Here is a 26399-nt window from a genome sequence, read left to right as displayed (position 1 = left end):
TGACTTAACAAGCCTAAATCTCCGGTTTCACCATCCACACGACAACGCTGTAACCGGAGTTTCTAAAAATCTTCACCCTGGCCGGAGTTTTCAAAAAAGTCTGGTTTCAGTAACCGGATACTGCGTTTGCGTGTGGACAAATAGCCAAACTGCATAGAAAAAGCTGCGGTTTAGAAAATACCCGTGTTCGTGTGGACAGGGCCTGATATGCCGATTTGCTACTCAAGAAACTATTATTATTATTATTATTATTATTATTATCAATGTTGAAAACAGTTGTGTACAATTTTTCAGGATTATTTAATGAATAGAAAGTTAAAAAGAACAGCATTTATCTGAAATAAAGCTTTTACCACATCATAAATGTCTATACTGTCACTTGATCAATTTAATGCATCCTTGCTGAATAAATGTATTAATTTCTTTAAGTTTTCTTTAATTTCTTTTTTCCCCCCAAAAAAAATCTCACCGAATCAAATCTTTTGAACAGTAGTACAATGTTACAAAAGCTTTCTATTTCAGATAGATACTGTTCTTTTGAACTTTCTATTCATCAAAGAATCCTAAACAAAAAAAATAATTCACACACAACCGTTTTCGACACTGATAATAATAATCATAAATGTTTCTTGATCATCAAGCCATCATACTAGAATGATTTCTGAAGGATCATGTGACTCTAAAGACTGGAGTAGTGATGCTCAAATTTTGCATTACAGGAATAAATTACACTTTAAAATATATTCAAATAGAAAACAGTTATTTTACATTTTAATAATATTTCACAATATTAGGCTACAGCTTTTTGTATTTTTAATAACAAATGCAGGCCTTGGTGAGCAGAAGATACTTTTTTCAAAAACAATCAAAATAGTACAGTTTCCAAACTTAAATACATAATAAAATACATACACATAAGCTAAATATGTATACTAAATATGAAGTACACGCAGCTAAATATTCTTATTTCCAAAACAAAATCAGCAGCACCTCAAACTCACGCACACTATTCAGAACATTCAACTCTCTGCTCTGTCCTCCTCCTCCACCCCCCACCACCTCCCTATCTCCAGACGACTTTGCACAATTCTTCACAAACAAAACAACAACTATCAGCAATCAGTTCTCACCCCCACACACTGTGGATTTTAGATCAGCCACTTCCACGACCGATCATACTCTCTCCTCATTTTCCACACTCACTGAGGCCGAAGTATCTAAACTTCTCCTCTCCAGCCATCCTACCACCTGTCCTCTCGATCCCATTCCCTCACACCTCCTTCAAGCCATCTCTCCTACTCTCCTTCCTGCACTCACACACATCATCAACACATCGCTCTGCACTGGCACCTTCCCTACCACTTTCAAGCAGGCTCGGGTAACTCCACTGCTTAAGAAACCCACTTTAAACGCATCACTCATAGATAACTACAGACCTGTCTCTCTCCTGCCATTCATAGCAAAAACTCTTGAACGAGTTGTTTTCAACCAGGTTTCATCCTTCCTCTCACAGAATAACCAGCTGGACTCGAACCAATCCGGTTTCAAAAGGGGCCACTCCACAGAGACTGCATTACAGTCGGTCACCGAAGCCCTGCGGATAGCTAAAGCTGAGTCCAAATCATCAGTCCTTGTCCTCCTTGATCTATCTGCTGCCTTTGACACGGTAAATCATCAAATCCTTCTGTCCACCCTCTCATCACTGGGCATCACAGGGACTCCGCTCCATTGGTTTGAATCTTATCTCACAGGTAGGTCCTTCAAGGTTGCCTGGAGAGGAGAGGAATCCCAAGCACATCAACTAACCACGGGGGTTCCTCAGGGCTCAGTGCTTGGACCTCTCCTTTTCTCCATTTACACTACTTCATTAGGTCCCATCATACAGGCACATGGCTTCTCATATCACTGCTATGCTGATGACACTCAGCTCTACCTTTCATTCCAACCAGACGACCCCACAGTAGCTGCACGAATCTCCGGCTGTCTGGCTGACATCTCTGCATGGATGAGTAAAAATCACCTACAGCTCAACCTGGCAAAGACTGAGTTCCTCATCTTTCCCACCAGTCCCACTATGCAACATGACTTCACCATCCAGCTAGGTGCATCCCTGATCTCCCCTTCAAAATCAGTCAGAAATCTTGGAGTTACATTTGATGACCAGTTGTCCTTCAGAGATCACATTGCTAAGACAGCTCGCTCTTGCAGGTTTGCGCTCTACAACATCAGGAAGATCAGACCGTTCCTAACAGAACACGCAACACAGCTTCTTGTCCAGGCCCTGGTTATTTCTAGACTTGACTACTGCAATGCGCTTCTGGCTGGACTCCCCTCTTGTGCGATCCAAACACTTCGAATGATCCAGAATGCAGCGGCACGTCTGGTCTTCAACGAGCCCAAAAGGACCCACGTCACACCACTCTTCATCTCTCTGCACTGGCTACCACTCGCTGCTCGCATCAAGTTTAAGTCGCTGACGCTTGCCTACAGAGCCACCACGCACTCAGCTCCTGCATACTTTGACTCGATTCTACGTCGCCACACCCCCGCCAGAAGCCTTCGTTCAGCTAAGGAGCGAAGGCTTGTGGTACCATCACAGAGAGGCAAAAAATCCCTCTCCAGAACATTTTCATTCAACGTTCCCAGCTGGTGGAATGATCTGCCCACCGCCATCCGAAATGCGGATTCATTGACAACATTCAAAAGTCAACTAAAAACTCATCTCTTCCGTGAGCACTTAACCTCCTAAAAAAAAAAAAAAAAAACTTTCCTTTCCTCTTTTCCCCTCTTTCCCTCCCTACTCTAGCCTGTGCTACACTGAGAAATGTACACGGACCAAGTATTTCAGGCACTTGTTGCGCTCACTCGACTCTTCACGACCAATCGCTTATTGTACCCCCAAGTTGTAAGTCGCTTTGGATAAAAGCGTCTGCTAAATGCATAAATGTAAATGTAAATAAATGTAAAATGTAAACATACACATATATAAAAAACAGTCCGAGCCCGGCCGAGACTCAGAGCCAGACCAAGACGGAGACTCAGGTCACTCCCAGAGGCAAGGCCGAGAGTCAGACCCAGACAATGCCGGGCTTGAGTCCAGCTTTTAGTCTGGTTCTGACTCTCGGTCTTGAGTCCCGGCCTTAGTTAAGGTCCGGATTAAGACCGGGACCTCGGAGCCAGACTCCAGGTCCCAGAGTCCCAGGTCTGAGAAATGAGTAAGCCATGTTTACTCACCTTTGAAGAAACTCCAGAGTTGAAGCCAGCTCAGATGGATAATGAATATTAAAACAGTAGTAGCTTCCGAACATGCAGAAATGAAGGAGGAGAAGTTTGTGTTGATAAGGTTCCGATCCAGACTCAGCATGAACCTTGTGGAGGAATAGCAGGACTGTCCTATGAACAAAGTATTGAACAGGTTATATTAATAAGCGCTGCACTCGACAAATTCTATAAACATCTCATAATAACACAGAAGGTCTTTAATTACATGTTTTGAACAATTGCTGTAAAACAAACAAAAATTTGCTTTTTAAATCACAAAAGACTGTATGTTTTTGCTGTGTTAAGAGAAGTCTTCGCTCAAGTGACCAGCTCCGCGTCTCAGTTCACATGTGTGGAGTTTAGCGTGCATGTGGAAACATAGCGGGCACCAGTCACGCATTATTTTCTCATTTGCATAGTTGACTGCAAACTGGTGCAAATCGGTGCCCAACTGATAAGAGCTGCCATTTCTGTTACATATGAGACACATATGGCAAACAAAGAGAGCGGAATGGACCTGCGCTACTCGTTTCTCAGCTCAGAGCAGTAATAGACAGCACAGTGCAAGCTCATACGTTCAGTGCAGAATTCTATTATAAACCACATATATCAGATCAAACCAGGAAAAACATTGTGCCGTGAATGAAGTTAAGGGGTTTCAGTCCACAAATCACCAACATTCACCATGGATTTAATGTAGGAACACCACATGGTAATGTGGCAGAATTAGTCTAATGTTTTTCATTCTTGGCCACATGTCAATGTCCATGGACCACTGGTTCTTTGGTGAGTGGTAAGAATCACTGTCGAGTAGGGATGAAACGATTACCGGTTTCACGATTAACCACGATAAAATTTAGTGACGGTTAGTAATATCGTATAAAATTTAATTATCATTAAAACCGCGTGTGATTATCACGATTGTGAAAACTCGCGGTAAATCATGTCCAGTCAGCGTCAGTCTGGCTCAGGCGCAGCGCACTGCTGTCTTTTGAATGGGAATAAATGTCAGAAGGCAGTGACAGCGCCGGGAGATTTTTCAGATTTCTAAAAGGACCAAATCTGAGGTGTGGTCATATTTTGGCTTTTACAAAAGTCCTGAGGGAAACTTAATCGAAGTCACCCTGTCTGAAGAACATGCCAGAAGAAAGTCGCTGTAATAGGGTGAACACTTCAAAACTACGAACACAAGGCAAGTGGACTTTGACCTCAATATCAAAACTACGTCTGGGAAATAATAACGTGACGCGAACGAACACATTCAGTCAAGACTAGGGAGACATTTAAGGGATAATAATCAGGGCTTGACATTAACAACCGCCATTTGCGGGTGTAACGTTATTTCGGCTGCACACTAGTCACTCTGACTGTTGAACTTATAATAGTCTTCTCAAAAGGCATCTGTTATAATCGCGTTGCGCATTATAACCACTTACACGTGTTTCTATTGAGTTTATGAAAGCGACGTCGTCTCATAATCAGAGGCGTTCAGATCAGCCGGAGTTTTTGTTCAGAGCGCGCGCCGCTCTCTCTCGCTGAAATCTACTCAAAGCAGAGATAAACGTGCAATGTATGCAGGAGATTCACTCATCATACCGTGGTCGACTGTTTTTGTTCTATTTCAGCAGCGAAAATGGTTTAAAACAAACAGCAGAACCACAGCGCATCTGATATGACTGGCATAACGCTGGCGAATTTAGGGACCGTCTCTAAAGTTACACACAACATTGGTAACGTTATACACGTTTCTGACTTCAATAGCATTTGAAGAGAATAACAGTCATAAAACTGACTGTAAGGTGTTCATCTAGGTGTCAGGTATGATACATACCTTTTGATATTTAATAAAATAAACTGTCAAATCATATGGAAATATGGATATGCATTATTTCACTAGGATACTGTTTGGGCTCTTACACAAAAATATGCTAGATTAAAATGCATCATTGCTGAACACTGATGAGAATATTGCTTGCATATATTTACAGAGATAATATTAGAGATTATATTTACGACAAATTATTATTATTTATGCGTTATGCGTTGCTATTGACGAAAGGCCATTATAAGGAAGGAAATCCCACTGAATAGAATCTAGCTTAAAAAAGTGCATAGAGCTGCTTGATTTATTTGTTGTTTGTTGATTTCAAATATAAAACTTGTTTAAATGTTTTAAGTGTGTGCATCTGTTCTTTTTGAACACTTTCATCTCATTTGAACAAAACCGTGATAATATTGATAACCGTGATAATTTGGGTCACTATAATCGTGATGTTAAATTTCCATACCGTTTCATCCCTACTGTCGAGTCCAACATTTAATTTAAGTACAATAATGGCTCGTTTTAACTTCCATTTTTAACAGCTTCCCTTATTTAAGCTAGTCATGCTCCAGGATGTTTTGCCACTGTCTGTCTGAAGGGGGCGTGTCACGGCGTTGAAAGTGACAGTCCATACTCTATATAAGAAAAGAGACTCTTGCAAATCTAAGTTTACATTAAAGCTTTGATTTTCAAGTTGCTGGATTTATATTCATTTTGTGATTTGTGCTGTTAAATATGCTCTCTGTACTTTTACTTTTTGTTACATCAATAAAAAAGTATTTTTTCTTCACATTATCACGTTATTGTTGTGTAGAATGTGTTCCCTGTAACTCCTGAATAGATTGCTCAATTGCAAACAATTTAGATTTTATCCACCGGGTCAACATTTCGGCATTATATGAAAGATTTTACCATTTAATTTATAAATGTATATAAAAATGAAAATATTTACATATATGGAGGCACACATGTGAAATATACTAAAAAGGAATGTTAGTTAAATAATTCAATGTTTAAAAATAGATTTACATAAAATAAAATAAAAATATAGATCAATATACAAGACGTAAGACTGACACAAAACTCCATTTGCCTGATCTTCTCTCCTCACCCTATATCTTATCAATTCTGGTCAGGATATTACTCCCCGGCCAAAGGTAATAATATCATTCATTTTATGTTCATTGATATGAGCACGGTAACGTTAACACGATTGACAGTTTAATGCAACAATTTATGAGCATGAAGCACAAGACACATGTTTAGATGAAAAAGTAATACAAGACTTTATTGAGCTATTCTAAGACATACAATCTAATCTAATGAAACCACACACACATACTCATTCATACAGTTAGCAGGAAAAAGGGTGATATTTGTTAGAGGAGTTGAGTCCCAACCTTCTAGCTTTAGCAGCTATTTCTTAAACCGCGACCTGAGAGAATCAAGAGTAACTCAAACTTAGTGTGTCTTCTCGACACAGTTTTCACCAGCTCGGCCAGAAATGGAAAGTTGTACCTGCGTTTCTGACTGCTCTTTGAAGCGCAGGCTCTTCTTGTGATGAGGGGGCTGCGGCGCTGATTGGCTGGCGGGCGGTTGTTGCTTTTGCAGGCTGGGCACTCTGGTTGTTGAGGGTTGGCTTCGCCGGAAGGAGCCTTGTGCTCCGCCTCTGGTCGCTTGAGTCAGGCGTCGCCGTTGCTATGCAACTGCTTTCTCTGCGTCTCGTGGCGCAACTGCTGGATGCACTCACTGAAGTTTGTCAGCGAGGTTCAGACTGAGTTGTTGAGTTTGAAAGAGCTTTTGGCAGCTCTCAGTGCTAGTGAAACGTGCAGGCAAGAAGATGATGAGGCCAGCACGAGTCAGCTGTAGCGAGGGTCACTGCAAACAATGGCCAGACGCACGAAGCAAGAAGCCTCAAGCAAAAAGCAAAATCAACTGTTGAGTCCCCTGTCTTCAGCAGGACCCTTTGGTCCGCCCCTGGAGGTGTTCCAGCCAATCAGATATTGTTGTGGGCGGGTCTCCCGCCCAGTTCTCCCGTTCTCACATATCATTAGTGTTTTGCCCAATGTGACAAACGCAAGCAGATTCCCTGGCTTCTGGCGAACATTTCAAATGCATAATTTTCATATTGCAAATATGGTATATCATACAGAACTTTACTCTGCACCAAAATATGGGTCATCATTTTTCCATTTCGTACATATAGCACATATTTCCCATATATGGAGGGCATGATAACAAGGATTATGATGTGGTAACTGTCTAGTTATACAGACACTCCACAGATCCTATAAGACACACATAATACATTGATACATATTATCAGGAGATTTCTTAGTGATTTCCCTGGTACTTAAACATTTTTCTAAAATAGAGAACATGCAAAATTGGCGGCAATAGAAGGGTTGACCCTGAGAAACGTCATTGTCCGTAATACATATAATTAATCCAATCCCGATTTTGGATTAGTTCATGCTATTGATTTAGAGTTCAGTTTTAGTCCTCGTGTTTGTTACAGAGAGTCTTTGGAATGTGTGGTTGAGAAAGGAGGTTACTGCCTCAACTGGCTTGTTGAGGCTCTGACTAGGCTTGACCTCAGCCTTAAGGAAAATAAACTCGTCGTATTTTTTACACAGTATTTTTCGATTTTGTTGCTGTGTAGATAGTTGTAAGCCTCTGTGCTCTTATAATTTCTGAGTATCTCACCATCAACACCCTCATTAATGTTAACCTTTCCTGCTTCTGTCTCCTAACCGTGGTCGGGAGATACAGGGGAGATCTGTCTTCTCCAGGGCCGGATGTTCTCCCTCCGGGGTTAACTCCCTAAACTTCACGCTGTTTAGTATGATGGTGGCATATAAGAACAAAGAGCCCGTCTTGCCGCAGCGTTTAGATGCTTTATTTTTTGTGGCTGCATGGGAATACACTGCATATATGTAACTACCTGCACCGGTCACCGTATTACTCTCACGCCACACTCATCCGCTGCTCGGACTCACACAGGGGGGCCCGCGCTCCTCGGACATGCGCACGCGCTCACTGTGATTCACACACACACACACACACACACACACACACACACACACTGAGCTGTCTTAAACGAAACACATTGGAGACACATCCCACAACATTAAGGACAAAATAGTTAATGATATCCACATAGCTAACGTCTGGCCACAATTTCATATCGTCTATCCATTCCGTTAAGGTAGACAGATGGGGCACTTTAACTGTACTATCACCAGTTCTTGTAAGATAGTCAGATCCATGCGACCATCTGGGAGATGTGCCAGAGGCGTTGTTGTAAAAGTCTACTCCTGAGTCCAGATCATACAACCAATCGTTTAGCTGATAGCAGTATCTACAGACTAACGTAAACCCTTACCGTCTTGTTCTACGTTGCCATAGCGATCATGGGAAAGGTCAGAGTTCGGGAAAGTTGTGGATATTATGAGAAAGATTGAACACCTAGAATAATTCTGTTCTGCTGGTAAAGAGTTGTGTCCTCTCACAAGGTCTCTGGTGAGAATGTTTTTCTATCACTGACCAGGTGTATTCTGTTCAACCAAATTGTTAAAAACCAATTGTTATGTCCTGGGTATTTAAGGGAAAGGGGCAGAACAGTCAATGTGATTCTGTAACCAGAAAACCTGATCCTTCTGAGTCTAAGGTATTTTAAGAAACTCAATTTATGATAAAAATAAATAAATACCAACACCCTTCATGTCAGTTATTGGTTGACTTTACAAAACTTTTCAGTTGACTTTAAATGTTTGTCACTAAAACCAATGGGTTACCGGCTGTGTCGATTCTGTTGGCACATTTCTCTTGGACATGTGGCAATATCGCAAGGATAAGTGATTTAAAGAATTTAAAGAGCATAGTGGGTGAATTTACAGTATTTAGGATCTGGCCATTAACAGTAGCAACGTGTATCTGAGAGATAAACAGCAATCAAAATGTTGTTTTTTCTTAGTTTTTCTCCACATACGGCTCGTAGAGAGTTTTGAACCTTGTATTAGATTTCTGGAGCTACTGAACACAAGTTTGATATTTGATGTTATCAGCTTCCACACCTACATTTACTGCCATAACCTAGTCAACGCCCACTTTGTCGCCACTTTAAAAGGCAGCTCTGCACACCAAGTAAGTCACTGTTCCCAGCAGAGCCACAGAAAGCTCCTTCAGAAGCACTTTATTTCTCCAGCCTCTCTCTCCTCGAGTCATCATTCAAAATGAGCAAGATCATTGTATTTAGCAAAGAGGCCTTCGAGGGCAGAACAGCTGAATTCAAGAACGATGTCCACAACTTAGGAGAAAAGGGCTTCAACGATGTCATCTCCTCCATAAAAGTAATTGGCAACCCATGGGTAGCGTATTATGACTGTAATTTTGCTGGAAAGCAGCGGGTGTTTGAGGAAGGAGAGTACGCCACCCTTGATGACAAGGGCAAGTTTTCTTCCCTCAGGGTCGTCCCCCTGGACGCTGAAATCGAGCTGTTTGAGCATGTGAACTATCAAGGACGCAGCGTGACCCTAAACAAAGAAACCGATCTTCACAACATTGCTTTCAGTGACATCGCTTCTTCCCACAAAGTGAAACGTGGTGTCTGGGTGCTATACGAGCACATCAATCGTCAGGGTTCCCAGCTTATTTCTTTCCCTGGTGATGAAGTTCCCAACTATGTGCCACTCTCCTTCAACGATGTGGCCAGCCATGTGCGCCCCTTGCTGCCGAAGCCATAGACAGCATCATTGAAAGTACTCTTTCTGCAGCTGAATATGAACTGGAATCCTTCTGGAAAGAATGAGGCAGGTGGTGGGGAAAGACTGATCATGACCAGAAACGATGATTGGGACTTCAATAAGTCTGAAGAAACTTCATGCAATCAGACTCAATCTTATAATTTGAGTATGTGTGTGTAAAGTTATGTTAATTTGGCAAGGATGAATTTTATCCGAAAAAAAGATAAGCTGCTGATTGCTTGGCTTTTCATCTGTAGCGAACGGTACCAGTAAACATATATAATAAAATACAGTTTAGGAATTGTTACAGATCTACTACAGATCCTGTGGTATTTGATTGTGTTTCTGCTGTTTGATGAGAGTGAAATATTGAAAGGTATTTCAGATTTGTATTATGCCGAGAAAGAGACAACGAATGCTGTTTTACTCTGTCAACTCAGAAAATAAAGAGTCTTAAATATCATAACGCTCTGTTGAGTGCCTCGAAATGAAGCTTATAAACTCAGTGACTGGAACTCAGTGTGTTTTTTATTATTCACTCACGTCATGTACTACCTTCTTCACTTTTTTTTGTGTCTTCCATATCTTACACACAAGAGCTCCCTCTAGCGGCTTACTATACAACTCCACATTTCCCTCTCTCTTAAGAACAAGCATACCATAACAACAGGCACTCATTTCTAGTAAAAGTTAATATACAAGTTAGCAGTTACTTTTGAATTGTCCTTAATTTCTTTTTAGCCCTTTGATAACAGTACTCGTAACAGTATGATTTGAAGAACAAGTATCACATAGTAATGCAGTTACTAAACACTCAATGTAACCCTCACAGACAATATTCACAACTGCACATTATTTTTCTTATACTGCAGAGACATATGATGTACTAGTAAATTACATTTTACATCACATTTAGTCCATACAGGCGCGTGCCTAATCTGAACAGGCCGTGTAGCTACAGCAGGTTGTTCACCCCCTACCGGTTCAGTGTTCCCAGAATCAAACAATGGCAGTTCACCTGACTCGTCTGTTCCACTTGGGTGAGATGGTGAGATGCATTCTAGCATCATCCATCTGACAGTTTATATGTGTACAGTCCTTTCTTACCCACAACCTTTAGGGGTTTTCCAAATTTAGACTGGGTCTTTGGCACAATTCCTGGTCTCTTTACACGGACATAAGACTGAAATGAGACATACTTTGCACTGTGTTTTCTGTCACTGTACTGTTTACTGTTTCTCTCTCACGTGAAGCAAGCTGTTGAGGTGAGACCAGGCGTCAGCAGGTTATGCTACAGGTTGGATTGGTGTTGTGTGTGACAGCAGATTTCCCAGCTAACAAAAATATGTGACTGTCACGTAACTGCAACGTAATCTGGTGACCACACAATAGACCCATTTCACATTTCCCGGTTTCTCGGAGCAGAATACAAATATTTTTTGTGTGCTGATTTGCTCAAAGAGCAAAAGAAAAACACCACAATAGTGATTTCACAACTTTCAAAAAGAGGGGAAAATAGAGTGAGATTGATAACAGCAGTGAAAAGAGAAAGAAAGATGTAAATTTTACCATCGCTCCCATAGTTTACACACCGGGACGAATATCGCATGCGCTTATCGGCAGCGTTTTTCGGCGCGTCTTGAGTGTTCGCACCCAAGCGATTTTCACTGGCGATGCGCCGAGTGAACGTGCACATTAAGTAGATGTGCTCCCGATACACAAGGTGGTGCTGCAAAACCAAAACCATTCACACACTTTTTGCTAACTGGCAAGCAGCATTAGCAGCCAATCTTCTTCTTTGTCTACTTACTACTTCTTCGTCGTATCAATGTGTGCTCGGCAAGACCGATTTTGTGCTTTAGTGCCACCAAGTCGTGTTTTACTGTCACTTCAGCAGCCCCAGGCACGTGAACAAAAGCGCGGATCTCATTGGTCGGCCAGTTTTTAACGTGCCGCGTCAAAATAAAAAAACGGACTCTGAGGCGTTTTTTTTTTTAAATTACGCTTTTTCTCCTGCCATTTTGCGCGTCGGTGTGCACTCACATTGTTTAGTCACGAGGCGTTAAACGTCGGCGATAAACGCGCAAAAATTGTCCCGGTGTGAACAGGCCTTTAGAGCTAAAATTTAGGACTCCTAAAAGGATTGACACGGCCATTATTTTTAAGAATTTCTCCTAAATAGGCAAGTTAGGAGCTTCTTTTAGCCTTAATGGTGCGTTCACACCGGACGTGATTTGCGCGAGTGATTTACATGTTAAGTCAGAGACGCGAAATGGCATTCTGCGACGCGAATTGAGCGTTTTGAACGTGCGATTCACGCAAGTTGAAAAATCTGAACTTTGGCAGATATTTCGCGCCGTGTTAACAAGTCAGGAGCTTGCTCTAGTAGTGACAACAATGAGGAGAAAATCTGTATATTAATATGTCTGGTTCAGACAATATGATTATCACTGTGATAACATTAAATGACATGAAACACAACCCAGTCTCTTTTTGTTAAATGCAAGTTTATGTATGATCAATAATAGAAAAGTATAAGTAATGTATAACAAGCTATACATGAAATAAAGCAAACAATTCAGTCAAATATTCAAAGTCAGTGCTAGTAGGCTAACGTTACAACTGCAACGTACAGTTATAGCCTAAAAATATAAAGTAATGAAACTTATCTTTGCCCTCAGCCTAAACGATTTGCCAGGGAACAAATTATAGATCCATGAGACCAAAGATCGTCCGTTACAAGACGAATTATAGCTCGAGACACACCACAGAGACATCAGAGCCAGCGGCAGACGGCAGAAGGACTGGCCGAGGAAAGGTTACCCTTGCCGGCTTTGACGAGCGCTGACCGCCGCTGATCCGCTGGAGCTCACTACTCCAACAACGCCAGATAAAATGTTCAAATAGGCACTCTTTAAATAAACCACAGATTTGAGATTTAAACAATTTAAAAAAATTTACATTATCGACTGAAAAAGTCTTAAAACTACGTTTTGTCACACATTAACAGTAGATTTTAACAAAAAAAAGACATGTAAACATGGCCCATGTCAGCCATTTCTCAACGAGACGAGCCGCTGGCGGAAGATGACGCGAATTCGCATCTGTTGTGCAGTGAATGTCACGCACGATTGAAGCGAGTAAACTCAAAATGTTCAAGCGTCCACCTTCGTGCGATTAGCGCGAATTATTGCCGCGAATCGCGTCCGGTGTGAACGCCACATTAAGATGTTTTGTGAATACAGTCCCAGATTAGACTAAAAACACTCAAAACTAAATCTCTGACTGTCTCAATCAGCACTTTTTGTTAAACTTTTAATACATTTTTTGTCAAATTGTATAGGTTTCATTATTAATTAGATTATTAGACATGTTACATTTTATTTAACCATTAAAATGGGTTGGGGGGCCGAATCCAGAAAAAATAAAATAAATAAATAAATAAAATGGATTTCACAGGGCCGTAATCATTAACCTTACTTTCAATAAGAAAAAAAAATACAATCATGATTTTTCATGAAAAAGTATGTTATAATTATAGGCCTAAATACAGCTTGTGTTTTCATCAATGGTATAATTAATACAATTAAAATGAATTTGGTTTGTCATGATTAATTTGTGTTCATAATCAGTAAAATCAAAACAAAATCTTCTAACAAGAATACACACATATGAACAGTAAAACTATTATTGTAGTACTAATAATTTTTAACTATCCAAGCAGCATTTTGCTTAGATGTGACGGTGGAATTAAAACATTACCTAAATGTGATCACAGAGTCATATTGTCATTTTCTCCTTACAGTCTTGCGAGCTAACAATAATGCCTGACCAGCAAATTACTTGGTGAACAAAGAAAACATTTTGGCATTAGGCATTACATTAGTTAATGCCTAAAAATGTTAAAGTTTTACCCTATAGAACTAGAATTAAGTTTAATTAATTTTAAAATTATTTATTGAAGATATTTGAAAATATATAAAAGTTTCTTAAGTCAATACTTTTTTAATGGCTTGTCAACTTTCCATTCTGCCACTGCGTGATTCTTGTCAGCACTGGATTCTAGCCAACGCCGGATTGTTGACAGCTTGAAACACATTTTTGAATGCTGATTCTTGTCAGCGCTGGATTCTCTTGCCACCATTGGATTGAGTGCTTGAGTCGTTGCAAAATAAATGATAAATAGCTTACATGTCGCATTAAACTGGTATATTTTAGAATGTAGGTGATTCTTTTGCAAGTAATTACATGTTTAATCTTGTCTTGCCTGTATCTTTGGTGTAAACTCGTGAACACCCCCCTTTCAAAAATCTTGCTTCCAACACCCCCCCAACCCCCCCCCACCCCCCATCCCTCCCCCGTTGTTCTCTGAACGGCCCCGTTGAGAAGCACTACTTTAAGGGGACCTGCAGTAAATCACTGAGAAAAACATCACTTCATCATTGAATATAAGACTTTGCCACCTTGTGGAATAAATGTGAATTGCACTTATTCAGTCCTCAAACATTCAATTATTGTTGTGCAGAAAAAAATATACACCTCAGGTTGCAACCCTATACAATTTGTACAAAAAAAATGAATGGGAAAACAGGCATTCTTTTATAATTTTTTATAATCTTTTATCAATATTGATATATTGTTTATACTGAAAAAATTAATCGCCCGCGTTAACGCATTAATTTGCCTTAAAAATAAAATTACTGTCACTTTAAATTAGAATTACAACTTAAATTTTGACTATAAAGCAGCCCTTGATAAAGAAGGTGGAGCCCCAGAGCACACCTATCTATTACACAATCACTACGGACCAATAGTGTTGTTTTTGGCTGCCTGTTTTCATTTTAATCTAGTCTTTGTGTCAAGCTGTCTTTTTAGTTTTTATTAGTTTTAGTCACGTTCATACTCTTTTTAGTCTAGTCAAGTTTCAGTTGACTAAAACTCTGAGCATTTTAGTCAGAATTATCCATGACTATTTTTGTCTAGTTTTAGTCGACGAAAACTGATTACATTTGAGTCAGTTTTAGTCATTTTTAGATAAAACCAAAATCTTCTTTTAGCCAAACCCATTCCCATTCTAAACAAGGTTATCGTATTATATTATTGTTAACTTATAGACTCAATAATATATCCATTCCAGACACGGAAGATGCTCTGATTTGAATTTACAACATATTTATTTTAACAACCAAACATGTTAGAAGTACACACACACACACACACACACACACACACACACACACACACACACACACACACACACACACACACATTTAAATAAAAACATTGAGATGTCTTGAGATGGTTTGTGGTGTTTTTTTCTGTGATTTTGTGGCCACATTTCTCTCGTGAATTTGTGGCCCAACTTTTTCCACAACACATTACGTTTTATTTTCCACTTCTATGTAATGAAAGTTTTTCCAAATGTGGTTTCTTCTTTTTCTCCCATAAGCCCTATTCGGACAATAATTGTTTCTCACGTGGAAGTCCGTAAAAATAAATGTGCATGCCACCTCAGTGATAAAACTTGTGCATTCGGATGGTGATTTATTTTCGTGGAGGAGGGAGTTTTGTGATAGTGGGAGAAATAAATAATTTACTAGTCCCTGTCAATGATGAAAATACCGTATGACCCCACCAGAAACAATTACGGTCCGAATAGGACTAATGCGAGACTTTGGTCTGGCAGGAGGATATATTATGACCAGTATAACCACAGCACTTTCAGTAGTTTCCTGCTGTTTCCCTTAAGAGAAGATGAGCTTTGCAGAATCCCAGGTGAAAAAGAAATATATTTAAATTGTGCTTTTTTTGGACATATTTATTATATTTAAATTATACTATACTAAAAGCATATTAAATGTATTATTTTGAAACAACTTTAAGTATATTAAGTGCATTTTAAGATATGCTTAAGATCAATTTTAAGCTATTTGCAATATATTTTAATATATTAAATTGTGCTAAAATGGAACAACTTTAAGTACATTTAGTGCAATTTAAATGTATTTCTTTAAAATTAATTTAAAATATATTTTTAATAATTCATTTTAATGCACTTCAAGAACATTTTAATAGCATTTTTAGTACATTACAAATGCATTAGTATTACACTACTAGTATATTATAAAGCTGTTTTTTCATTATTCAAAATGGTATAAAAAGGTGCAAAATGATTAAATATAAACGTTAAGACACATACACACTTTGAAATCTAGAACACTTTAATGTACTTTATCATTATATACATTACAAAATAAATTCCTTGAGTACATTAAAAAAGTACAGCAGCATACATAATCTCTTGACAAATACATTATAATAAATGAAAGATCAGTGAAATGCTATGGCAGAGCTATTTTCATCCACTTGTAGAACATTTAAGTTATACCTATATTACTGAAAAGCACACTATGAATATGACATTGAATAAAAGTCAGAAACAAAGCCCAGGTGAAAAAGACATACTATTAAATGTATTAGAAATGCAATTGAAATTCAGGTAGTATATGTATATTATATTTGAATTGTACTAAAAACATACAAGTACATTTTTAATACATTTAATAGTGTCTTTTTCATCTTCATTTTTATTTAACAAACAAGCCTGCAAAAGGCTGAAACAAACAAAGAAACAGAAGAGTTTAAATGACACATCATCATCAAGTGGACGCTCACTTCGGAGTACGACTTGCATTTTCTGCAACTGAGGGCTAGCGATTCAGACACCGTAATGTTTGAAGACTTCTTTAATCACAGGATCTGTGAAAGGGAAAAAATTATTTATATAAAATGAATCAATGATTAACAGTTATGCATCCATGTTTCAATATAATATTTAATATATAATTTACATTGATATGCATTACAATTTCGTGACTTCTCAGTTTACCTTTCAAATCTTTGACTATATCTTCATCAAGCTTGTCCATTTGTGTCCTCTTGTCTGTCGTCACTATACAGCACTCTATGAGTTACAATGAACATAAGATTAGAAGAAGAGAAATACCTGAACCTGGTATATAACCTGAAATACACAGGTTGCATTATTGCTTCAAATAACAATATCAGTGACTGATGAATCTCTACTTACTGATATTGTTATTTGAAGCAATAATGCAACCTGTGTATTTCAGGTTATATACCAGGTTCGGGTATTTCAACATATAAATGCAGTCCAATTACCATTTACATCACTTTGTAGGCCAAAACACGGAAGCGAGTTAGCATTTGGCACTTCCGGTTCTCTCGTACCGAAGTCAATGTGTTTTTTGAATGCGATTTTGTTTAAATGGCTGAAATAAGGTCTGTGGTGAACACAAGCTCAAGACACTTTCACGTTTTATTCTACGACATAAAACACATCAGTATTACCCCTGCGCCACTTTATTGTGGTATATTTTAACCTATATTTCCAATTAACGTGTCTATTGTGGTCATGATAACATGCATTCTTCACCTCTGTTGCAGATATTTAAGGAAATAAGAAGTAGTGCAAAATGGCATGCCAGGACGACTATGAAAAGTGACCTGGGGCTTTACCGAAAAACAAAAACAATTAAATAACAGACAGATTTTTATGACTCAAAGGAAGCACAGAAATGAGCCATTTGTGATATAATTTTCCTATCAAGACTGACCGAATCACCCTCCATTAGGCATGATTCAAAATCTGTACAACAGAGGTGATCCGAGATTAAATCATACTTACTTCTCTCTTTTTTGCTTGTCTCTGCACTCTGTCTTCTATAGCAGCTGATCTGAAGGGAAAAACAAATTAATTAATATTTCACAAAAAACAGGCAGACAAATGATGATGAATGATTTGTTTTCTTTTTAAGAATGACGTGAGTACAATGAATGTACCTGGTGGGTAATATAACCAAAACCCTTCACAGCCTCAGCAGTTCCCTTTCGTTCAGTCACTACGACGTAACGTTAGTGACTAACGAATGGGGGTTTCGCTTAGAAGCCTATCAACTTCGAGTTTTGAGAAAACGCCCAATGGCGTGCCAATGCCATGGGGCATGCGGAATTTGCATACGTAGCTCCGCCTCACTGCGTGAGTATATAAGGAAGTACGAGGAAATATCGCATTATGTTTCTGCTTTCGGAGCCAAGAGTACCTACCTCTTCACTCCTACAGCCTTCTGAGACTCTGTCAGCTTCTTCGAGACGAGCAGCTTTCCAGTCGGTGTTGGTGTGACGGCGCGTTCCAGTGATCGCATACTTCCTGCCTGCTGATCTGTGCAGTGGTCTGCATCCAGCTGGTGTGTGTTTCCCTGGGCGCTTCGGCATCGACTGTGAAGTTTCCTCTCACAAAAGAGCTTGCACGTGACGCGTCCTTTTCAGGATGTTTCGTCCGTGCACTTCTGGGTGCGGTAGATCGCTTTTTTCTTTCGACGGGCACGAGCGCTGTGTGACGTGTTTGGGCTTTCAGCACGCTCAGGCAGCGCTCGTGGATGACTCATGTTCTCTCTGCGGGAACCTGGCCATCTCAGTGCTTCGATCGAGACTCCGTGAATTCCGTGCTGATGCCGGAACGAGAGTCCCCTCCGTCCCCCCCCAATCTGCGGTCTCCTCTGGAGGCGGCACTTTGGCTGGTGACCAGGGTGATCTGAGGGTGACGGTGTGGAATAAAGCTCCGACGCTAGTTCCTCGGCCCACACCCCCCTCTCAGGCACTTGACCCGGCCCGCGCTCAGGCGTCTACATCGGGGCCGGCTCCTGCTGTCCCGACTGTGGCGTTTGGCGCGGCGGAGGAGGAAGTGATGTCTATCGCCGCATCACAAGGTGGGCTGGAGTCATCTGAGGATGAGGATTCGGCTGTGCTGCCACCTTCGGGTGTCCCAGCATTGCCCGAGTCAGACCCAGAGTTGACAGCCATGCTCTCTCGGGCCGCCGCAGCGCTTGGACTGGAGTGGAACCCTCCGCCTCAGCCCGAGCGTTCGCGGTTGGATGATTGGTTTTTGGGGGCGGCGCGTTCGGACACCCGTCCGGCCGCTCCTCCAATACCTTTCTTCCCCGAGGTGCATGAAGAGGTCGCGCGTTCCTGGAAGGCCCCGTTGTCTTCCCGTGAACGTTTGGCGGCCTCTTCCGCCTTCACCTCTCTCGATGGAGCCGCGGCTCATGGGTACACTGGGGTCCCCCCAGTCGAACGTTCTGTTGCGATGCAACTGTGTCCACAGAGCGCTTCGTCCTGGCGTGGTGACCCAAAGCACCCCTCCAAGGCCTGTAGGTTTTCGTCATCTCTGGTGGCGAAGTCCTATAGAGCTGCGGGGCAGGCCGCCGCTTCTTTGCATACCATGGCAACTCTTCAGGCTTACCAAGCCAAGTTGCTGTGCGATATGCACGAGAGAGGGGCTGATCCAGGGCTCAGCAATGAGTTGCGTGCCGCCACCGACCTCGCTCTCCGGGCGACGAAGGTGACCGCGCGCTCCCTGGGTCAGGTGATGTCCACAAATGTGGTCCAGGAGAGACACTTATGGCTCACCCTGTCTGATATGCGCGACGCCGAGCGAACACGTTTCCTCGACGCCCCCATATCACAGGATGGGCTATTCGGCGGAGCGGTCGAGAGCTTCGCCCAACAGTTCTCGGCCGCTCAGAAGCAGACTGAGGCTATAAAATACATCCTGCCCCGGCGGTCAGCTGCTGCCTCCACCCCACCGCCCGCGCAGGTGCCTCAGCCTGCTCGCCGCCGAGGACGCCCTCCCGCGGCTTCCTCCGCCTCTGCGCCACCCAAGCAGCAGCCTCCACCCGGGCCGCGCAGAGGCAGCCGCAGGAAGGCGTCCCAGTCCGCTCCAGCCCCGCAGCCCGCGAAGAAACGCCAGGCTAAGCGGCGCTCCTGATGCGGACGGCTCAGGGATGGGCAGTTCTTTCCAGGAGACGGCGGCAGGGCCGCTCCTTCCCCCGGTGGAGGGCCGGGGGAGAATCTTTTGTTCAGCTGCTGGCCCCCGGGTCAGCAGCACCCTAATGTGGTTAAAGAAAGAACTGACAAACCCATCCCTGAGCCCCCAGAGATCGGTGACGGCAGTGCGCGCCACCCTCGGGTCTCGCCACTCTCGGGTCTCGCCACTCTCGTCCCTCTCTGTCGCCAGCCCCCTGGCAGAGCAGACCCCCGTGGAACGCGAGTCCTTCCCTGGTCTCCTCTGTCAGGGCGCAGCCGTTAACCGTGCTCCGACCCGGGGACGCCCAACAGCCTCCCCTGTCCGCGCCGGTAACGCTGCCTCGCTGCCCCACCCAGGGTACGTCTGTCGTCCGTATGACCCCGTTGGTGCAGTCTCTGGAAGCCTGGCTTCAGCTTCCGGGGCTGTCCCGCTGGGTTGCCCGGACCATCAGGCTCGGCTACGCGATTCAGTTCGCGCAGGCTCCTCCCCGTTACAGGGGAGTCCGCTATACCATGACCGGGGCCCATGCCCCTGTCATGCGTGCGGAGATTGCCACTCTACTGGCGAAGGGTGCGATCGAGCCTGTCCCTCCAGCCGAAATGAGGTCGGGGTTCTACAGCCCCTACTTCATTGTACCCAAGAAAACCGGTGGGTTACGGCCAATCCTGGACCTTCGCATCTTGAACCGATCCCTTCACCGGCTTCCGTTCAAGATGTTGACTGCGAAACGCCTTTTCGAATGCGTTCGTCCGGACGATTGGTTTGCAGCGATCGACCTGAAGGACGCCTACTTCCATGTCTCCATCCTTCCTCGACACAGACCGTTCCTACGGTTTGCTTTCGAGGGGCGGGCATACCAGTACGCAGTTCTCCCATTCGGGTTATCTCTGTCCCCTCGCGTCTTCACGAAGATCGCCGAGGCAGCCCTTGCGCCCCTTTGGCAGCACGGGGTCCGCATCCTGAACTACCTCGATGACTGGCTCATACTAGGCCACTCTCGAGAGCAGGTTTGCGGACACAGAGATCTGGTTCTCCACCACTTAACCCGTCTGGGCCTTCGGGTCAACTGGGAGAAGAGCAAACTCTGCCCAGTGCAGAGGATCTCTTTTCTCGGTATGGAGATCGACTCGGTCGCCATGTACGCGCAGCTTTCGAGCGAGCGCGCGCAGTCTCTGCTGACTTGCCTCCGACAAATCGAGAGCAAGAATGCGGTTCCACTGAAACTTTTTCAGAGGCTCCTGGGGCATATGGCATCTGCAGCCGCGGTAACGCCGCTCGGATTGCTTCATATGAGACCGCTTCAGCACTGGCTTCGCGATCGAGTCCCGAGATGGGCATGGCAGTCTGGCACGCTCCGGATCCAAGTGACTCGGGCCTGCTTACAGACACTCACCCCGTGGTCGAACCTCAGCTTTCTACGGGCCGGTGTGCCCTTAGAACGAGTTTCCAGGCATGTTGTCGTATCGACGGATGCCTCTGCCACGGGCTGGGGTGCCATGTGCAATGGACAAGCAGCCGCGGGCTCCTGGACAGGACCCCAGCGCCTCCTGCATGTCAATTGCCTCGAGTTGCTGGCAGTACGGTTCGCCCTGCACCGCTTCCGAGCGTTGCTGAAGGGTCAACATGTGCTTGTCCGGACAGACAACACGGCCGTAGTAGCGTACATCAACCACCAGGGCGGTCTACGCTCCCGCCGCATGTCTCAACTCGCCCGCCATCTCGTCTTATGGAGTCAGAAGCGCCTGAGGTCCCTTCGTGCTGTCCATATTCCGGGAGTCCTGAACCACGCAGCCGACGAGCTCTCGCGGTTTCAGCCTCTCCCGGGAGAATGGAGACTCCATCCCCGGACGGTTCAGCTGATTTGGGAACAGTTCGGCGACGCACAGGTAGACCTGTTTGCCTCCCACGACTCTTCCCACTGCAGCCTGTATTATTCCCTGACCGAGGGCACGCTCGGCACGGATGCACTGGCGCACAGCTGGCCGCGGGGCCTACGCAAATATGCGTTTCCCCCAGTGAGCCTACTCGCACAGCTTCTGTGCAAGATCAGGGAGGACAAGGAGCAGGTCCTTTTGGTCGCCCCGTACTGGCACGGCCGGACCTGGTTCCCCGAACTCATTCTCCTTGCGACAGCCCCTCCCTGGCCTATTCCTCTGAGACCGGACCTCCTTACTCAGAGACGGGGCACCCATTGGCACCCGCGTCCCGACCTTTGGAACCTCCACGTGTGGCTCCTAGACGGGACCCGGCAGGTTTGAGTGGCCTACCACCTACGGTGGTCGCCACCATCACTTCCGCTAGGGCAGAGTCCACTCGGCATGCCTATGCGTTGAAGTGGAACCTCTTCGTCACCTGGTGCTCTTCCCGCCAAGAAGACCCCTGGAAATGTCCGATCGGGTCCGTGCTTGAGTTTCTCCAAGAGGGGCTGGAGCGAAGGCTGTCTCCCTCCACCCTCAAGGTATATGTGGCCGCAATATCTGCCCACCACGATCTCTTGGAGAACAAAAAGGTAAGTCAGCACGACCTGGTCATCAGGTTCCTGAGGGGAGCTAGGAGACTGAATCCTCCTCGCTCCCCTCTCGTACCCTCTTGGGACCTCGCAGTAGTACTAACTGCTCTGCAGAGACCTCCCTTTGAGCCTTTGCGGTCGGTTGATATTAAGTTTCTGTCTATGAAGACGGCTCTGCTGACCGCATTGGCCTCAGTCAAGAGGGTCGGGGACCTGCAGGCATTTTCGGTTGACGAAGCGTGCCTGGAGTTCGGGCCGGCTAACTCTCACGTGATCCTGAGACCCCGGCCTGGATATGTGCCCAAGGTTCCCACCACTCCGTTCAAGGACCAGGTGGTGAACCTGCAAGCGCTGCCTTTGGGAGGCAGACCCAGCCTTGGCATTGCTCTGTCCAGTACGCGCTCTCCGCGCCTACGTAGACATGACGCAGTGTTTCAGGACCTCAGACCAGCTCTTTGTCTGTTATGGTGGAGAGCGGAAGGGAAGTGCTCTCTCAAAGCAAAGGCTGTCTCACTGGATAGTGGACACCATTGCTTTGGCTTACCAGCAGCAAGGCCGACCATGTCCCCTTGGTGTGAGGGCACACTCCACCCGGAGTGTGGCTTCCTCTTGGGCTCTAGCGCATGGCGCCTCGCTAGCAGACATCTGCAGAGCTGCAGGCTGGGCGACACCCAACACATTCGCCAGATTCTATAATCTCCGAGTGGAGCCAGTGTCCGACTATGTACTCGCTCCCCCGAGGGGCCGGTAAGGACCAGGTTCAGGTGTCTTCGCTTGCTCGCCACTCCACTCCACGGACTGGATACGTGCGATATTTCCTCAGGTGAGTTCCCCGAGAGCCCTGAGCTCCTCCAGCACTGTCGACGCCGACATCAGTTCAGTCTGCCCTTTCGAGCCCAGACCCTCATGTCCGGCCAGGTGCCCCATGTGCATGGTTCCCTCTGGCGACCCCCACATGTGTATTTCACCGTAAGTCTCCACAGTGAGCGGGTTTCTTCCCTTGGCGTGTCCCCGCCACCCCTAGGGTTAAAAATCCACCTTCGGCTGGTACCCTAGAGATCTTCCATATGCAACCCTCTCCGGGTCATATGTGTCTCTTAAGTCCTCCCCACGGGTAGGCATCTTGGCATTCCCTCACTGGGATATGCTTCCCAGTGTACCTTGGTAATCCTGTGTTAAGTGGGAGTCCTTCGTCCGTACTAGTCTTACGACAGGGTACTCACACTTACGCAGGGCGCTGGAAGACAGCTGAGTGGCGGGATTATATTGGGACCCCCATTCGTTAGTCACTAACGTTACGTCGTAGTGACTGAACGAAAGGGAACGTCTCGGTTACGGATGTAACCCTCGTTCCCTGAGGAGGGAACGGAGACGTAACGTCCCCTTGCCACATCAGCTGTGTTGCCTGGAACGCAGGAGTTCAGTCTTGGCTCCTCAAGCAGGTAACATAATGCGATATTTCCTCGTACTTCCTTATATACTCACGCAGTGAGGCGGAGCTACGTATGCAAATTCCGCATGCCCCATGGCATTGGCACGCCATTGGGCGTTTTCTCAAAACTCGAAGTTGATAGGCTTCTAAGCGAAACCCCCATTCGTTAGTCACTAACGTTACGTCTCCGTTCCCTCCTCAGGGAACGAGGGTTACATCCGTAACCGAGACGTTTCAGATGTACACTCTCTTATAAGCATTCCTTTTTACAATTTAATCTTTGTACATATCTGAAATTAAAAATATATTTTAGAAAATAAACAAAAAGGCAGGTTGTCAAGCTTGAACAAATATAAACACCAATCAACGTTGCCATAGTTGGCTGGTCAGCTCAAGACAAAGTAAATGTATGTTCTTATAACATGGTTATTTCAAACTTGGTAACACTTTACAATAAGGTTAATTAATTAACATTATTAGTTAACATGAACTAATAACGAACTGCACTTATAAAGCATTTATTTATCTTTGTTAATGTTAATTTCAACATTTACTAATGCATTATTAAAATCTTGTTAACATTAATTAATTCACTGTGAACTAACATTAACAAACCATGAACAGCTGGATTTTTATGAACTAACGTTAACAGAGTTAAACTAATACTGAACAGAGGTGTTGTTCATGGTTAGTTCATGTTAACTAATGCATTAACTAATGTTAGCTAATACAACCGTATTGAAAAGTGTTACCTCAAACTTTTCAAAGATCATTTACCTCATTACCATGAAGCCAAATGTATCAGGAAATCAGAAATAAATACACAACTACATTTTGCAAATAAAAATAATGTTAATGTAATGTTGTACATGATAAAATGACTAATTATGTTTTCTGCCGATGCATTGGACAATGTTTTATAGTTGTTTTAAAACAGACAAATGTCACCAGGTCAATTTTAAACAGATTCATCAAAGTCTTTAGAAAGGGACTTTATATATGACTATAGTGCTGAAGTTGCTAAATATCTAATATTAGCTGGTGTCAGTATCATGTTACAGCGGTATTCCACTGTTAGCTAGCAAGCAAATGCATAGCAGCCCTATCCACCTAGGAAAAAACTAAACAGTGAGCTATTTATTTATGCAAACAGCTTTTAAAACTTACCAGAAACTTCTGTGGGCAGTATCTTCATCTCTTCGTGTTTGCTTCGATTAAATGTAGCTTTGGCTCTGATTGGTCAAATTAAATGTACATTAACTGAAAACGAAAAAATACGACTGGCATAGAAAATAACGTTGATTAAATACAAATCTTACCTGGAGTCACAAAATAATGAGAGATTTATAACCCTCCGATGAAAGACAAGTCGCCAAAACTGATCACATTTCAAAATGCACATCGCAAAAAACAACAACAAAAGACACGATCGCTCTATATGATTTACAGTTTAAATTTAGATTTATAATCGCATTCAAGCAACATATACACGCACAGCATCAGATAATGTGAGGTACGAGCGAGGCCGAGCTCATTATTATCATGAGAACCAATCAGAGCCGCTCATCGGCTCTGGAACCAATCAGGAGTTTAATCATGTGTGGCTTGAATTTAAACACAAGTAAAAACAGGGATTTTTTATGAAAGATTTATGATTTATGATCACGGTTCTCTATACAGATCAGTGTTTATGATGCATTTAAAATAATATGATGTTGAAATCCTTATGGGAATTTCAGTAATTTCAATATTAACATCTTCACCAGAGAGCTCAAACAGTGGCTTAAATCGGGCCAAAGTTGTTCCCATGTGTAAATTGTTTAGTGTTTTATTTAACAATTGTGTTTTCTGTTGTAAAAGCCCCTATGGACAGGTGTTGAAAATTAGCACATGTGCTATAACACTTTAAACAATGCATCTGGTTTGTCCAATGTTATTGTTATGTCCATATGAAATAAATAAATAAATAAATAAATAAGTAGTAGCCTATTACAAACAGATCATGTAATGAACAACATGTGAATCTATGATATGAATAAGTATGCATATTGAAATGCTTAATAATAGTTTGTAAATGTTTATAATACATTATAATTTGGTACATTTTAAATGTTAAATGTTTTTTTTAAATATCTTTTGAAAATATTAAAAAGATAAATGCATAAATATATTATACATATTTTGCATTATATATGTATTATATATTGCATAAATATATTGCATTAATAAATACACTAAAGATATGTTTCTTAAAAGTATAATTAAGCATATATTTATTACCAAAGTATTTCTAGTATACTTTTTTGAAATATATTAAAAGGATGCTTGTGTTTAGCATATTTCTTAAAAGTATAATTAAGCATTTATTTATTACCAAAGTACTTCTAGTATACTTTTTAGAAATATATTAAAAGTATGCTTGTGTTTAGCATATTTCTTAAAAGTATAATTAAGTATATATTTATTACCAAAGTACTTTTAGTATACTTTTTAGAAATATATTAAAATGCAATTCAATATATTTTTAATGCACTTCAAATAAGCATGTTGGGAATACAAATGTATTATAAGCATGCTACTTGAATTCCAAGTATATTTTTAATATATTTAATAGTACGACTTTTTCACCTGGGATGTCATTCCAGTAATTCTGAACCTTCAGTGTATGATTTAAGATGAAAATCAAGAAGAATCATTAACATATGAACCTGTATTAATGAGGACTACTGTGTTTGATGTTTGCA

At 42.8% G+C, this 26399-nt stretch overlaps 1 protein-coding gene across 1 annotated transcript; it reads left to right on the top strand.

The window, feature by feature from the left end:
* Nucleotides 1-9318: 9318 nt before the first annotated feature.
* LOC307119803 (epidermal differentiation-specific protein-like) lies at nt 9319-9828 on the top strand (the record flags this gene model as incomplete). Its single annotated transcript, XM_079806354.1, has 1 exon — nt 9319-9828. One exon carries the CDS (start codon nt 9319-9321, stop codon nt 9826-9828), a length of 510 nt encoding a protein of 169 aa, XP_079662480.1.
* Between the last annotated feature and the right edge of the window lie 16571 nt (nt 9829-26399).

The sequence above is a fragment of the Gobio gobio genome, assembly GCF_949357685.1.
Source record: "Gobio gobio genome assembly, chromosome: 1".
Taxonomy (NCBI): Eukaryota; Metazoa; Chordata; class Actinopteri; order Cypriniformes; family Gobionidae; genus Gobio; species Gobio gobio.
The sequence above is the reverse complement of the archived record's forward strand: the minus strand, read 5'-3'. Positions and strand labels throughout refer to the sequence as shown.